The sequence below is a fragment of the Cricetulus griseus genome, chromosome 2, assembly GCF_003668045.3.
Source record: "Cricetulus griseus strain 17A/GY chromosome 2, alternate assembly CriGri-PICRH-1.0, whole genome shotgun sequence".
Classification (NCBI taxonomy): Eukaryota; Metazoa; Chordata; class Mammalia; order Rodentia; family Cricetidae; genus Cricetulus; species Cricetulus griseus.
Window position 1 is genome coordinate 370,683,616 of NC_048595.1, and position 17,614 is coordinate 370,701,229.

At 45.3% G+C, this 17,614-nt stretch overlaps 1 protein-coding gene and 1 non-coding gene across 5 annotated transcripts in view; one reads left to right on the forward strand and one right to left on the reverse strand.

The window, feature by feature from the left end:
- The window catches only part of Trappc9 (trafficking protein particle complex 9), a 473,194-nt gene that overhangs the window by 416,350 nt on the left and 39,230 nt on the right, over positions 1-17,614 (reverse strand). For all 4 annotated transcript variants that reach the window (XM_027403774.2, XM_027403775.2, XM_027403773.2 and 1 more), the window contains 2 exons: positions 13,512-13,728; positions 1,459-1,602 (listed from right to left, as the gene is read on the reverse strand). In XM_027403774.2, coding sequence (XP_027259575.1) covers positions 1,459-1,602; positions 13,512-13,728 — 361 coding nt within the window. The remainder of the gene's footprint in view (positions 1-1,458; positions 1,603-13,511; positions 13,729-17,614) is intronic.
- LOC113834527 lies at positions 5,087-5,195 on the forward strand. The gene has a single exon (XR_003483093.1). It is a non-coding gene; the product is annotated as a U8 small nucleolar RNA (small nucleolar RNA).

Consider the following 17,614-nt stretch of genomic DNA (forward strand, 5'->3'; position numbering starts at 1 on the left):
CCTTCCTGTAAGCAGTGGGCATCCAGCATGGATATGGAGGCATGAAGACCTAGAACCTCGCCATACCCACTGATGGGCCACCAGGGAGAGACACCCAAGCTACCAATGAGAACTATATCCCCACAGGTGACCTGTACCCAGTTACTGTCAGGGAAGCAATGAGAAAGTCCTAACCCATGGAACTGTGAGGTAGACCTGCAGGGCCATCCTAGATTGAGCTCTCGTGTATGGCAGTCTCTGCTGGGTTGCACCAAGTCCACACTTCTGCCATCTTGCTACTTTCTCCTCTCTTTGTGACTTGAGTCCTTCTAATGAACTCCCTGCACATCAAACCCACAACAGAGACACCTTTCTGCACACCAACCCCAAAGCAGGGTCACTATCTAGCACACCAACCCCACAGTAGGGGGCATCTTCCCAAGAAACCAACAGGGCCCCAGGTCAACAGGGGCTGAGGATACATGTGGAAAGGGGAAGCCACCAAGCCCATCTCCTGACACCATGACTCTCTGGGGTCTGGGGAACACCATGCTGAGTTACCTCACAAGCTGCAAAATGAACATACCTAGGCTAAAATACACAGATGATGACTGCACTCCAGAAATGAGGCAACGCCCAGTAACAGTGACAAGAGATACTTGGGGAGAAAGCTTGACAAAGGCAACTTGGGAAGGTAGGTGGATGCAGTGGCCCACAGAATAGCATGACAACCTCACCTGTGGTTCTGGGAGCCAGACAGAAGGTTCCTAGGAGGCAGCAGTGACCAGAAGGTCACAAAGGGGCTACCAATCTCTATTTGTTCCATTTCTGTCCAGATGCCAGTTATAGGGCTAGGCAAGCAGTGAGAATCCACACAGCTGTGATCTAAGGACTTGCATAGCTCCCCACACAAACACCACATGTTGGCACTCACATTTTACCCAATGTCCCCCAAGGACAAGGAGCCTACTACAGTTTGAATGCAAAACATACCTACAGGGACTAAGTTGGGATACTGTAAAACCTTTGGAAGATGAGGATCACTGGAGGAGTAGGCCTTGGGATACGTAGCCTGATTCTACTTCCTGCCCTGTGGAGATGTGTGGAGGTGAGGCATGACAGCTCTACTGCCACCCCATAGTCTCTGCCACCATTTCTTCCCAGCTATGATGGACTGTATCAGCTCATACCATGAGCGCCCCTTAAGTTGTTTCATGTCAGGCATTTGGTCCCAAGACAAGGAAAGTAACAAACACAAAGCCTGGGCTGGAGGCTAAGAAGTGGGAGGACCTGCTGAACAGAGGGATAAAGAGGTATAAAACCAATAGGAGGGGTATGGGTAAGCAAGAGGAAGCATGGGATGAATGGCTAAGGGTAGAAACAGGTACCCACCAGCAGCAAAGAGCTGGAAATGAAGACCAGCCACAACCCAACCCACACCCAAGGATCCCTGGAAAGAAAATATACGGATTCACTCACCCTGATCGGACAGGAAGTCCAGCATGGTCTGCAAAAGAAAAGAGAGGTGCCGCACAGACAGAGCAGGGTTTCCCATCCTTCGGGAGGCATAGACCAGCTCATGCAGCAGACGCATCTGGACGGCAGCCCAGCCTCGGTGTGTGCCTGTGGTAAAGATCACAAGGCAGGTACTCAAGGTCATGTGTAAAATGTGGCAGCTCACCAACAACAACCTCAGTGATCAAACTCAAACAGTCAAAACAATTACCATCACAACCACCACTACCTCTACCCTCCCCGAAACCTCTACAACCATCACCCTTCCACCCACCACTGTCCCCATCCCAAGGTATGATGTTGCCAGAGAAGAACATTGTTAATACATTAAGAATGTCTCTTCCTGGGGACAGAGCTCAGTGGTAGAACACTTTCCTAACAAGAGCAAGGCCCCAGGCTACAACCCCAGTATAGAAAGAAGTAAAAACAAAACAAATACTTTCTTTCTCTCTTCTATGAAGACATCCCATTAAAGTAACCCTGGTAAGCAGTTAAGAGCAGCAAGCACTCTTAACTGCTGGGCCATGTCTCCAACCCCCTGATGACATTCCCATAGATGTCTGCTTTAGCTGATCTTCTCCCTACCCTGCTCCTCTCCCCCAGCTCCCTGCCTGCCCTCCCCACTTATATGTTCCAGCCCCAGTACCCCACTGTCCATGTCACACATGTGTTCTGTTACCCCCTACTTCCTAAAAGCCCCCTTTTCCCCTTTCATGGACCTCTGTAGTTCCCTGAACTCTATCCACACAGGCACACACATGTAAAAAGTTAGAAGGTAGGATCAACATACGAAAAAGAAAATATATTGTGTGTCTTTTGCGCCTGAGTTACTTCATTTAATATTTTCCAAGTCCAGCCATTTCCTGGCAAATGACATAATTGTATCATTCTTTATGGCTGAACAGAACTCCACTGTGTGTATGTACTGTCTTTTCAGTATCTATTCAAGTGATGAGGATCTGGACTGGTCCATTTCTTTGATATTGGGAACAGAGCAGCAGATGCACAGGCAACTCCGTGTTAAGATAGTTTATGTATATGGCAGGAGAGACAAATCTGGGTTATATATTAGTTCCATTTTTAATTTTTTTTAAAACACCCTACACTGATTTCCATAGTGGCTGCACCAATTTATATTCCCACCAAAGGGTTCCTCTTCTGCTACATCCTCCCCAGCACTTATTGTCATTTGTTGCCTTGATGGAAGCCTTTCTTGAGTGGTGCAAAATGGAGTACCAAAGTGTTTTTCACTTGCGTCTCCCTTCTGAATAGGGATGTTGAACACTTTTCAAAATACTTATTGGCCATTTGTGTTCCTCCTTTTAACCACTATGCTCAGTTCATCAGCCCATTTTCTGGCTGGCTGTTTGGGTTTGCTTTTTAATTTCTGAGACACCTTGTACATTTCATATCTTAACCCCTGTCTAAAGCATAGCTGTAAAAGATTTTCTCCCATTCTGTAGACTGTGTGTTCACCTTGATTTCAGTTTTGTTTGCTACATACACCATCCATTTGCTAACTCTTGGGATAACTCCCTATGAGTTGGGGTTCTATTCACAAAGGTCTTGCTTATAGATATATCTTAATATATTTTTCCTATGTTCTCTCCTAGCAGTCCCAATGTTTCAAGTTTCGAGGCATTTCATCCACTAAGAATTAATTTTTGTGACTCTATCTAATCTGACTCTTCTGTAAGTGGCTACCAAGTATGGTTTGTTGAATGGCCTTTTCTTCATTGTATGTGTTTGACACCTCCGTCAAAAATTAGATGCCTATGGCTGTGTAGGTTTGCTTCTGGGTTCTCTATTATGCTCCACTGGTCTACATGTCTGTGTTTGGGCAGCACCATGCTGTCTTCATCGCTATGGCTCTGTAGTAAAGTTTGAATTCAGATATTGTGACACCAGTATTCTTTTTGCTTAATGGTTTTTTAATGGTTCTTTTTTCTACTTCTGTAAAGAATGCTACTGGAATTTTGATGGAATCAGCACTGAATCTATAGATACTTCAATGTATAGGCTGAACTTGCCCTCTATATCCAAATGTGATTTCAGCACCTAAAAGAAGGTCAGGCCTCTGAGCCTTAATACCCCTACCTAATAACTGTCATCACCAGACTAGTGAGCCAAGACTCGGGTCATAAAAACACACATAGGGGGATTCAGGCTCAGACATGAGAACATACATAGGGGGATTCAGGTTCAGACATGAAAACACACATGGGGGATTCAGGCTCAGACAAAAGTGATGCTGGATGGAAACTTCCAACAGCTCACCAGAGTTGCAGTTAGCACACATTTACAGAGAACCTAATACACAAACACATGAAAGAGACTTAAGGGGATAGAGTACCTCCCCTTATGGGGTATACATTCTGTAAGGATAACCCTGTAGGAGGCACAGTTGCTGCTGAATGCTATGGGGACAGTGGAGGGGGAGTGAATGTGCCATATGAGCTGGGGCAGACAGGGGAGGAAGTAGTACAGGAAAACAATAGTCCTACTTGTCACAAAGCTGCAAGCAGCCCATTTAAAGTGCTTTAGCCATTTATCCTAACTTCTCAATAAATGCTAGCTGATAAATGCTAATATTATGACTCAATGAATATAATGTGTTTAACACATAGCATCAGCCTCTGACTCTGTGGGATGATTAATGATCCAGCCTGCTCCATTATTGCATTGAGAACAAACCCTTGATATACCAGATCTCTCCTGCTGTGGTTATAGGGTAAAATTACCTACGTATATGTCAACCCCCACTCCCACTCTGGCATCATGAGTCCCTGCACATGAAGACTGTCTGGGGCTTATTATAATACCCCAGAACAGAGGCTTCTGTATAATCAGACATTCGGTCAACATCAACTACAATTGGAGCAAGTAGACTCCTCTGTCTACTACCTAGAGAGCATGGACCACTGCCTCATGCATCCTAACCTCAGCCAGTTTGACTAAGATGTTCCATGCAACTCATGGCCCCTGCTGATTTCATCTCCCACAACCCTGCCCTGCACAGCCACCTACTCCCTCTTCGGCATGTGCTCAGCAGCAGGCACAGACTTCGGCTGATAACAGGCACAGTAGGGCCCATGTAAGCTCATGATTCTGTTTCCTCCATCAATTCCTCATTGCCTTGTCAGCAGCAATATGCCTTATTCATCTAAGGATCCTTAATGCCTGGCAGGAGGCCTGGTGCACAGTGAGTACTTAACTAGCATGTGGGTCAAGATGAGAGCCTGATGCCAGAAAATTCACCTTCATTTTAGATGTGCATACTCAAGTATGTGAGGGTGAGATGGCGTGGCTCCGGATATTTGCTGGGTGGAGGGTTCACTTTGGCTGTTTTCTCTAGTTTCTGTGTATTTAGGATACTTCATAATAAAATATCAGTTGAAAACCTGGAAGCCAACCCAACACTAACACAAATACCTCCACGGTATATCCCAGGATGCAACATATCTTCCAGAAACTTCCTGGAATATACATTGGTAACATCGTGCATCAATAAGAAAAGCAGCAAATGAGACACATCCTTGACATGTTTCCTTCTGGTGAAAGGGTCTAGGGACACACACTGAAACAGAGGAGAACTTTAGGAGGATTAAGAGTCCAAGTCATGAAAATGATGATTGGAGCTTGCGTGGTTTGCTGATTAGCATTTCCATGTTACCAGGACCTGACAACATCCTGGTTGCTATGGGGGAGCAGGGGGGGAGTCCAAGTCATGACTAAGCTAGCCACACCTTCAAAAGTCTCAGCACTGCCAAACCAAGAGCTCCTTCTCATGCAGGAAATCAGTGAACATCACTTGATTATTTTTTTCCAAATGGGTAATGTTCCGGTTACTACCATGAGTAGATGTGAGTGAGAGCCAGAACAAAGCCCTGCGCTCATGGCACCTCCTCTGTGGGTCACAGTCCACACGCATGCACACATGGCGCCTCTTCTGTGGATCAGAGTCCTCCTATAAAACACTGAAGCTTTTGTATAGACAGATTTGCAGCATTTGACTCCTGACAAAACTCTGTGATCTTGTCATTGAGGTTCAACAATTCAGGCTTTGATTGACAGCTGCCATTTAGCAAATCATTCCTCATCTCTTTCAGAAAAGTTCCTCAGCAATATGTAATCTCTCGTTCAGCAAAAGGCTGAGCAAAATGCAAAACAGAGAAATCTTCTCACACAGCAGCACAAATAAGATTAAGATGAAGATGTGGTTCTGTAAGCCAGCAGATACACAGAGCATATGAGCTGGGTCCTAACTTGAGCCCCTGCAGCCAGCTGGCGAACAAACACTCGCCTCACAAACAAGACCCAAGACATTTCCAGACCTAGAGATCCAAGAGCCTAGCTTTTATTCACAAGTATGGGGTTTTGGTAGATTTCCATTTAATTCTCTGAAAAACGTTTGAAGTGGAGGTGGAGCTTAAAATGGTTTTTATTGTCTAGAAATGCAGCCGGCTGACATTTACCGTTTTAATTCTATTGGGCCTCACTTCTTTCATGAAATAATGACCTATGTCCCCTCCAAAAACAAAAATCCAAGTAAAAAGGACAGAATCACTTGGATTTTTCAAAAGAAATATGTTCCACTCTTAAGATTTGCAAACAAAGAGCAAAGAACAAATTCAATAACTAGACACAGGTACTGTGATGATTGCAGGGCTGGGTCCAGTCCTTTATCACAGGTGTTTACATGAACACCTCCAATGGGATGAAAAGGACAAAGGGGCCAGTACCGTGGGTCTGGCAGGAAGCTAGGGAGGTACTGTTAGGTAATCCACCCACAAGAAGTGCCAGAGGAGGAACAGTGGGCACTCAGAGAACAAAGAAACAAAGGGATTCCATCTCCAAGGAAGCAATGTTGTAGTCTCAGAGGAAACAGCATGCAGCTAATGTGCTGGAGGGTGACTGGGAAGCCTGGCAGATGAGGAGAAGAGTTGTGCATCTGTGGGAAAAGAACTTCAGCCTGTTCTCAGACAGGTCATGTACAGAGAGACAAATTTAAGGCAACTCTTAAGTGTGGCTTTGTATAAAAGTCCTAGTGCTTTTGGCCTGAAGCCAGCCTGGAATAAAGTTCAAATGTGCCAAGGGAAATAACAGAAAAGCCCCTTCAGTCTCACCTAGCATCCCCTGAAAGCACATCAAATGAAGGTCCCACTCACAGGCCACGTCTCAACATCTTAAAATCACCTGCCCACCTCTCTAAATGATTATTTGATGCTCCAAAAACTCTCTCCTCTGTCCAGCTTTTACTCTTAGCCCATCAAATCCCTCCAGAATACAGCAAAATCAGCTTGGACACTCTGCCTCTCCTTTCCCGAACTGGAGGACCTTTCATTTCCTCTTGTGCCAGCAACTCTAAGCCTTTGATTGTCCAGACACCTCGGCTCTCAACTCCAATCAACACCATCAAGCCCACAGCATGGCCACACCAACAATAGACTTCTGCTCCATGGGATTGACCTCAAAGGCTCTCATAATCAGTCCATCCTCTTTTTTTATTTTCTTTGTTTTGTTTTTTCTTTAAGACAGGTTTTCTCTCCTCAAACTCATAGAGATCCACCTGCTTCTGACTCCTGAGTGCTGGGATTAAAGGGATACAACACCACCGCCCAGCTCAGTCCATCTTCTCATACACCCTTTGTGCCATCCTCTGGAAACATCAGAAAATCCACTGACAGCATGCTGAGCACTGTCCTCAGCAGCCTACAAGATTCAGACACATAGACATGGGACAACTTGGTCAAGGTCACACCATCAGTAATGGCACCCTGGCTTCCATCCCTTCATATATCCCATGGCACTAAGTCTCTCTCATTGAGCTGTCAGAAACAAGTCAGTCATGTGAAAGTACTACCAATAGGCCACAGCCTGCCTTGATGTGGATCAGACAGGAGTTATGAGCATGTGACCCATGAGGTTTAGCAAGACCCTGAAGTGGGCACTGTCCAGAATCCTGCACAGACCATCACACTGTGTGGGCAGCTGCTGTAAATACCACAGAAAGAACAGAAACCAGCACTTTAAAATGAAGAGCCACTTTTCGTGAATGACTACTTTTCTGTAATATCCAAAAAGGGCAATTTTTTAATAAATAAAAATATCCCTGACTGTAATACTTACTATAAAGCTACAGTAATCAAGGCAATGTGGTTTTGGCAAATGGACAAACAAAATAATTGATAGAAGAGAAAAGAGAATGCAGTAGTACGCCCACAAAAGTACAGTCAACCACAGCTCTGACAAAGGAATACAGTGACCCAGCAGTGCAAAGGCAGGCCTTCTAGCAGGCCAGCCAGGACACAGAATGGCCACCAATCAGGCATTAGATAAGATGCTAATGGTAGACTTCACTAGTAGACACCAAAATGGACCTCCAATAAAACTAAAACCTCTCTTGAAGGTTCCACGTGTTTATGGAACTTCTTTGGGTTCTATGAAATTTTCCCCAAGTTGATAAATGAAAAATGTAGGTAGTATTTGGTATAGTAATAGATTTTTAGATACAGCTCCAAAGTTACCACCCATGAGAAAAGGAGCTGATGAAGTAGATGCCATTATAATTGAAAACTGCTGTTTTGCAGATAAGCTGCTGAGAGAATGAGAAAACAAGACACATGCTGGGAGAAAATATTTGTCAAAGATATTGCTAAAGAACTGTCATGCATATTATAGAAGCAGAGAACAAAGAACCTGATTTTCAAATGGGATGACCAAAGATGACATTCAGACAACAGCCAAGCATAGAAAGAAATGTTTCAGTATACTCACTAGGTAGCTGTAAACTAAAACAAGATCCTACTGCACACCTTAGTCCAAAACACTGACAGTACCAAATGCTGGCCAGAACACAGAGCAGTGCTAATTGTCACCCATTATCTTTGGGAGTGAAAAATAAGGCAGTCACTTTGGAAGACATTTGCCAGTCACTTGCAAAACCACACATACTTTTGGCATATGACATAGTCGCTGTGCTTCTGAGCATTGGCCTAGAGGAGATGAAACACCGCATACACACAAAACCTTCATTCACATGGATGTTTATGGCTGCTTTATTCATAAGAGTCAACCTCATAAACAACCAGGGTTTGTGAAGTGAGTATACACATGCCTGATGCCATTCTAGAAAGAAGCGTGGCGATTATAAAAGGATGCTTGGCTGCAGGGGCCTTGGGTGAACAGAGTACAAAGGATCTTTAGGAGAATGCAACCACTGTGTGTGACTTCATGATGGTGAATCCAGTCATCACACATTGGTCAAAGCCCCAAGAATGTCCAGCATCGAGAGTGAGCCCTGATGGGAACTGTGGACTTCGGGTAAGGCTATGCTATGTTGGTTCACTGGTTGTAGCAGGTGCTCCCCTGGTGGGGAGTGCTGGCTGGTAGGGAAGGCCATGCCTCTGTGGAGAAAGTGGATCCCGGAATTCTGCAGTGTATAGTCAATTTTCCTATGGATCTGAAATTTATTTTAAAAATAATTTTTTATGATTTGCTTTTTTGTATGTAAGTGTTTGCCTGCATGTATCGCACCACACGTGTGCCTCATGCCCACAGAGGCTAGAGGCAGGGGTGGGATACCTTGGAACTGGAATTACAGGTGACTGTGTGCCACCACGTAGGAGCTAAGAACCAAACCCAGGTTTTCTGCAAGAGCACCAAGTGCTTTTAACTACTGAGAAATCTCACCAGCCCATTATTTTTTTATTAAAACAAAATCATACAGAATAAAGTGAATTTATAGAAAGAAAATAATAAAAGTCTTCTGTAATCTATATTTTTTAAGAAGGGAAAGAAGAGGGGCCAGTGGGATGACTCAGCAGATAAGGAAGTTTACTGCCAAGCCTGATGACCTAAGCTTGGTCCCTAGACCAACAGAATGGAAGGAGAGAACTGACTCCTGCAAGTCATCCTCTGACCTCCACATGCAAGCTGTGACAGGCACTCATACATGTGTACATGCATGCACACATAACTAAATACGTAATCATAATTTCTTTAATTAAGAAGAGTCAGTTTTAGAGATGCTACTGGTAAAAGAGAGATAAAATAACCCATCCTTCAACTACAAAACTGCATACTAAACATGGCAGAGGGCTCTATGTAGCAGGAGCCACTCCAGGCCATACTGGTGTCACCACACAGCAACTAGGTGTACCTTTGCAGGTGACTCTTTACAGGTCAGCCTGGAAAGAGAACTGGAGAGCTCAGGCTAGTGTTGGGGGCATGCCAAGGCTGGTCAGATACCATTCCAGTCTGTCTCATTCCTGCAATAGGAGAAGCAAGCCAGAGAATGCCAGAGTGTGTACAGGATGCCATTTATTTCACAGGCTTTGTTCTCTACACTTCTTTTCCAAAGAGGAGAAAAGGGCTAAGTGTGCTGCTGAGGTGGCTACAAAGAGGCCAGGAATTTGCTAATGACTGTCCTAGTCACTGGGTCCTAGAATCTGGGTGCTCCATCAATACATAACCATGAGAACACAAGGGCCATGCTCCCTGGAAAATCATGCTATCCCTTTACTGGACTACCCATTTACAGACTTGATCTCAGGTAAGCCTCTTAAAAACATACCAGGCACAAGGACCAAGCCCAGGCTCATTTAGATTACAAATTCTTCATCCCGCTCAGTCTGACCTTGGCTTGCAAAAGTCCTACAATTATCGCCCCCTCTCTTCCTTCTCTTTCCACTTTCCTCAACTGACCTCTGCCCTGACCAGGCCAAACTGTTACCTAAGACAACTCCTTTCTTTCTCCATAGGATCAACACAAAGTAGGGCTTCCCCATCTACTAGACAGACCAAGAGCAGACTTCTCAGTGTTAAAGGGACTCTCAAACACACCTGCCCAAGCCCCTGACACTCAGAGTCCCCTCCTGCCACTGATGTATTGTCCTTGCTGCTAGAACAAGGAAGGGAAGCCCCTAGAATGGCACCCACCATCTTCTGAGTGCTGGAGAGCTGGACTGGAGTGGAGGAGGGCAGAGAAGGCAGCTGGGGATCAGTATGCAGATCCCACAGTGGCCTGCAACTGTCACCCCATTTAGAGGTTTTGAGCACCTGGTGTCCCCAGGTTCCAGGTAGCATTCTGCCAAGAAATTGAGACCAAGCACTGTATGGTCTCAGGAGTGCTCTGAGAGCTAAGGGAGGTGACAGCTGCAGTAGAACAATAGAGACAGCCAAGAAGCCTCCAGGGGGTCACAGACACCAGAACAGCTTCTAGGGGAGCAGCCCAGGAGGTTCCTGTGTCAGAAAGACAGAGACCAGCTCCAATACCCAGCATCAGCCACAGCATCAGTCTGCATGCCCACTCCCACTAAGAAATGCCAATCACACAACAGGTACTCAACAAACTTTGAATTCCACTCCATCTCTTGAGGGGACAAAGTGACAGAACAGATGGAAACTTTTATCAGAGAAACTACATTAGATCAGACAATTAAGTGGGGTCTGGAAGAGCATGGCTGAAGGAACCCAGATACAATCGAAGGCTGACAGGAGCTGTGAGCATCCATGTGCCCATCCCAACTCACAGCAAAGTGACCACTGCAGGCTGTCATGGGCTCTGCATACCCATCCTGCCCTCTGGCACCCTCCTCACTCCAGTCCAGCTCCTCCAGCACATGAAGAGAGTGGGTACCATTCTAGAGGCATCCTCTGTTCTAGTAGCAAGGGTCATAACATCTCTGCAGAGTCTAAGACCTGGAAAGGCTCCCAAATCCTCCTCTTGACCCTTGCACACAATCCTAACATCTAAGAAAGTAAGGGACAAGAACCAGCAAGATGGCTCAGCAGGCAAAGCATTTGCCTCCAACCCTGATGACCTGAGGTCTATCTCTGAAGCCCATGTGGCAGGTCAGAAATAATTCCTACATCTTGCCCTCTGACCTCTGCATGCACACTATAGTGCTCACACACAAAAATAAATTAGATTAAAATATTTTTAATATTTAATGTTTTTAAAGTCAAGGACAAAATCTACTTCAAAGTGACACCATACAACAATGTGTGATGGCGCATGCCTGTACCCCTACCAATCGGAACCCACAGCAGGAGGATTCAGAGTTCCAGGCAACCCTGGGCTAGTAAGTTCAAGGCCAGCATGAGTTACATTATGAGGCCTTGTCTCAAAAAAGTTAAATAAATAAAAGACACTGTCTAGAGTGAATCACAGTGACTGATGGTACTCACTACTAACAAATGCCAAGGTCCATGTTCAATTTTTTTTTAAATAACCCTCAGCAAGGGTGCAGGACGGAGGAGACCTGGCTAGCAAGGTCACAGGAGAGACAAGATCTTCTGTGAGCCTAACATAAAAGACAACACAAGCAGGTCACGTGAATGGAAAACTGCCCAGCAGACCTCTGCCTGCCCATCTCGCCCCTGTGGATCCAGGGAAGCAAGATATTGTCTGCTCTAAAGACAAAATTTCAGGGTTGTAGGGACTCAGAGTCAGAGGACACCTCCCTCCATAAGACTACTATATACCTGAGCATGGTATCCCATCTGATTTCTAAGTCACCCCTCACCCGGGTCAGTCTCTCCTCAGCAAGCATGGCCCAACCTCCTTCCCTCTCTTCACCAATCTGAAGAGGCCCTTATCCCACTGGGCCCCAACCTCTTTCTTCATCCAACCCAGTAACTCTGCTTATCCCCTGAGTACCACCTTCTAGTCTCAGCAATAAAGACATCTTGACACCAACTTAAAGGACTATACTGGGACAACGATGGATGGGGCCACATCAGAACCTGTACTGCTTAATGATGCAGACCACTTGTCCCATTTCCCTCTCTATTTAAACCTAAAGTCCATTTCAGGTAACCAGAAAGTAGAGTTGGGGCCCCTGGGCCCCCAAGCTGCTACTTTCCCTAAGGTGGCCTCAAGGAATAAAACTCTTTATCTGTGCTTGCCTCAAAGATAGGAGGGGCTGACCTTCCCAGTGTGGGCTCTGCCAGGGATTATGGTCAAGTGCAGTAAGTGCCGAATCTGGCCTGTCCACCATCTATCTACTCTTTTTGTAAGGAGAGGGAGGCTCAAACAGGGACTATATGGTTTGTGTTCCCACAGGACCTCACTCTGTAGACCACAATGGCCTCAAACTTATGCCCATCCTTCTGCCTTGGCCCCCATGAGTCCCAGGATTTCAGGTATAGAACACTATCCCTGCCCCTACCATCTACACTTGCCCATGAAGTCCTATCGATTAGCACATGACCTGTGCTATTTCAGCACCACTCTAGACAACAGAGACCATAGCCCACAAGGCCTTGAAGGCTTATCACCCTGGCCTTCACAGAACAGAGGCCTCATCTCTAAGCCAAGCTCTCCCCCGTAAAGATTCTGGTCTGCTAGGGATGGAGGTATCAATATGAAGCACTGTCTGGGAAGGGCTGGTTCTAAAGAGGCTGAGGAGGGTGACATCTGAACACTTCATCTGGTGGATGGAGAAGAAAGTGATTTGTGAATGAGAGGGGGAGCACTAGGGATCTAACTGCACCCTAGTGGGAGGACCAGTCAGTTCTCTCCTACTGAAAGCCCACACCACTACTAGCTCTATGTCTACAGTTATTTGTCTATAGTTATTAAACTTATAGCTATGTTTTAATATGATTGCTATTATAGAATCAGAATCTTCCACAAAGGCATAGCTGTGTGTATACACACATTCCCAGGTTTACTTATTGCAGAAAGGTACACTGATTTTTGCTAACCTAACAAAATTTCATAAGGTAGGTAAAAACATTAGGACCTAAGGCATTGTGTTGTTGACAGACCATGATGATCGCCTCTAGGGCAATTTCTGACCTCCACTAACCAAGATGCAAAAACAAGGCCACAAGGTAGCTCCGGGACTTCCTGCCATGACACCACTGTTATAAGTGGCTGTACAGGGAAGGGTTTCGCCACCTTTGAACCACAGTTGCCCACTACAGTCCCTTAACACTCAGCAGACGTTCAAATGCACAAGATGAATGAGAATAAAGCAACTTCCACCCCAGCCCCAGGTCATCAGTACCTTTGTTGAAGTCCTTGGGGTCTAGCGACAGACTGTAACCAGGCAGTGTCTCCAGAAGGAGCTTGTAACAGGCCCTCCAGCCAGGCTCTGAGATGCTAGGGGCCACGCATTGCATGGCAGCCACGCGCTTGAAGAATGCTGACTTGCGGTGGAAGCCAATCAGTTCGTAGAGCTCAGACAGGATGCTGTAGCGCTGTATTTTCTCTTCTTCAGAAAGCTGAAGCACAGAGAGAAAGTGAGACACATGATGCACCTGCAACCTCTTTCTTTAAAGGAGAGAGAGCCTAACCACTGTGAAAAGACAATCTTGAGGCTCTGAGGGAACCCTGTGAACACCTTTCATGAGCCATGGCTCCAAGCACATCCAGCCTTTTGCTAAGAGGCCCAGATTCTCTGGCATGAGGGCATTGTCACATAATGAATGAGACATCCTTCATAAAAAGGAACAAGAGTCCATCATGACAAGAGAAACAGGGAAGAGACTTTGCTCAGCTTCTCAGAACATATCATGTGGAGCCACGTGACTAGATGATGATAGTACCACCTAACCTAGACTTCAGACTTCCTGGTCAAGGAACAAAATAAGTACTGCTGAGTGAGTATGGAGGCTATGGGACACAGGGCTCTCCAGCTACACAAACACACACACACACACACACACACACACACACACACACACACACACACACGGGCGCACAAACACACATATGCACAAGTGTCTTAATTCCCTTGAATGAACCATCTCCTTGACGCTATCCTGATAACATGTTCTCATACATAACCTCTAGTCCCATAGTGTCATTCCTCTCTCCTGCACTGTTCACACTGAGCCCTTTCCCCCTGCCTGGGGGCAGACAGACTCTTCCAGAGTGGCAGCATCAGTTCGCACTCACAGGGATGACACACAAGGACCACGCTGTGTCATGTTTGATCACAGATGTTTCATGTCATGGATGCTTGTGGCTTTTCCCATTCTGCTAGTGTTGCTAGATAACCAGGCACTGAGTGTCCTTCCTGATGATCACTGGCCACGCTTGTATCTCCCTTTGTGAGGTATTTGCTCAAAACTTCTGGCAGTTTTTTAAATTAGACCATTCATCTTATTATGGAGCTGGGCTTGCTCTTCATATGTTCCAAAGCTAAGTCCTTAGTCATCACACATGTTTGGTCAATATTTTCTCCCAGTCTGACACCAATTTTCTTTCCTAAGAGAATCTTCTGATAAGAAGAGGCATGTCACTTGACAGAGCTCACACTATCAATTCCTCCTCTCTTGGTTAGCATTCCCTGTGTCCTTAGTCTAAGAAACCTTCGGTTTCAGTGATATCCTGACTCTTCTAGAAGTATTTTGATTGGGTCTATAATACATGGACACTAAACCTTCGGGGGATACAGGACTCTAGTGTGCCACTATCAGCCATGGCATGGGACAAGGAGAGAGGTAAAAGAGAAGCAAACATGTTGACTGCCTCTGTCACATACTGGTAGACCCTTAGACCCTCACCTGGACATCCTGCATACTGAACATGACAACAGATGCTGATGATGGTGGCTTGAGCTAGAATCCTCTCTGCAGGTAACAGCAAACAGAGGACTAAACCCTTGACTCCTGTCCTCCATATCCGCATGAAGGGAACCCCACTTCCATGGCAGACATAAGGATGTAAAAGTTTAGTAGTCTAGCCTCTCACTCTTCATCCCATAGGGATGCAACATGACAGCAAATGATAAGCACTCCCCATAGATGAGACTGAAATTACTTCAGACCCCAGGAAAGCTCTCCTGTGGAGAAAGCCAGGATACAACTATTTTCCAGTGCTATGTTGATAATGACCTGGGACGCTTCCGCTTCCGTTAATTCCAGTCCTGGAAGCCTGGGGACAAAGCTGCACTGAGCTAATATGGGCAGCCCAAGGATCTGGGAGAATGCAAAATGGCCCCAGGCAAAATCTTGAGATGCAATCAAGTCCCCACACTCATTCCTGAACCCCTGTCTCTTGTAGGGGACATTAATCAGCACATCTTTGTTCTAATTTTTCAGCAGGCTGCATAGTCACGACCTCTGAGTCCAGGGCCCAGATGTTTATGCAAATTTTTGGCAGAAGCATCTCAAAGACACTCAAGATAAAGAGGCCTTAGTCATAAGATGGGTCATTCTGGTACCAACTCACCACTCCATTTCCAACCAGAAAATAGGCTGAGTCCACTTTATTCTAACAGCAGAAGGAACAGAATTCTACCATTAGAACATTATGGCAGGGCAGGGCAGGGCAGAGAACAGCACAGTGAACTCAAAGACCTCCACAAGACCTCTAAAAGGGTTATTTCATTTTTAAGCTCTGTGTGTGTGTGTGTGTGTGTGTGTGTGTGTGTGTGTGTGTGTGCGTGCGTGCGTGCGTGCGTGCGTGCGTGCGTGCGAGCGCACCTGTACACACACTCATGAATACAGCTGCCCATGGAAGTCAGAACTTCTTCTGGCTTAAGATCCTCTGAAATTGGAATTACAAGTGATTATACCCACCAGATATGGTTGCTGGGAACTGAACTTTCATCCCATCCAAGAGCAGCACGTGTTCCTAACACCTAACATCAAGCTATCTCTCCAGCCCCTGTCGATAAAGCCTTTAAAATCAAAGGATACTACTAAATGAGTCAGCCAGAATACTAAAGAAAACAGCTCAGCCCTAGCCAACCTTCAAAAACGCAGGAACTCAGAGCTCTGAAGAGCAAGTCATTAAAGGAAGGGGCTTTGAAATAGCCCATGATGGCACTCCATACTGATGTGGACAATGCAGGAAGGCCACAGCTAGTCTTGGACACTCTCCAATATACAAGACACAGACACTTTCTGTTCTCTACATAGCATCTGCAGCTATCATACAGAAAGACTATGGATTCAAAACTACACAGAACTTACACTTAGCCTGGCATAATGGCACATGCAGGTACCAGAAGGCTGGAGCACAAGAGTTACTTGAGTCCCAGATCTGGGGATCAACTTGGGCAGCATGAAAAGATATCCACCTCAAAAACACTTAATTTAGCTTAGAAAATAAAAGTTTACATTTATGTACTTCAAAAAAAAAGCTAAGACCAACCACTTTTCAAATACTGCCTGTTTTACAAAAAATTCTTCACTAACCTTTATGAACTTTGTTTTTTAGGTTACAGCTCCAAATAGAACAGAACCCTGAAGGGACACAGAAACTTAAGAAAGTGATAAATTCAGAAAATGGAAAGGCAATCTACTGTCTACCATAATGACACTGGAAATTCCTAGAACACATCATCTAATTCAGAAAATGAAATAAAATAGGAAGTGACCGAAGCAAAATACAAATGAGTTAAACAAAACCAGCAAATAAAAACAAAAACTGAAATTTCAGTGCTAAGTCAGGGAGGGTGGGTACCAAATGTTTCTCTAGTCTGGGAAGACAACTCAACAGCTCATGGATGAGGATACTCTTGCCACAGTGCTTGCAGGGAAGGGGAGGAGAGGAGAGGAGGAAAGAAAGGGGGAAAAGGTAGAGATGGAAGAGAAAGGTGGAGATGGAAGGAAGAGGCAGGAAGTCAAGAAGGATGAAAAGGAGAAGAAAAAGAATGGAGATTATTTATTGGCTCTTTATTACAGACATTCTGTGTTCATGGAGTGAAAGACAATATTGTTTGATTGGGAAGGGGGGAGTTGGGCAGGTTGAGACAGGGTCTTCCTATATAGCCTAGGCTAGTCTGGAACTCACTATATAGCTAGATTGGCCCTGAACTCTGCCCTCCTCCCCACAGTCTGTAGAGTGCCGTGGTTACAGGCACATACTTCTATGATGGGTAAGATGGCTAACCCCCACCCCCAAATTCATCTACAGAGTCAATGAAATCTACATACAAATCCCTCGGACTTCTTTGGAAAAAAAAAAAGGCTGATCCTAAATTTCATATGGAAATTCAGGAGACCCAGAATAGCCAGAAAAATCTTGAAAAAGTACAAAGTTTAAAAAGATATACTTCCAACATTAAAATTTAATGTAAAAAGTCAAGCATAGTGGCACAAGCTTGTAATCCCAGCACTTGGGGAGCTGGAGCAGAAGGACTGCCCAGAATTTGAG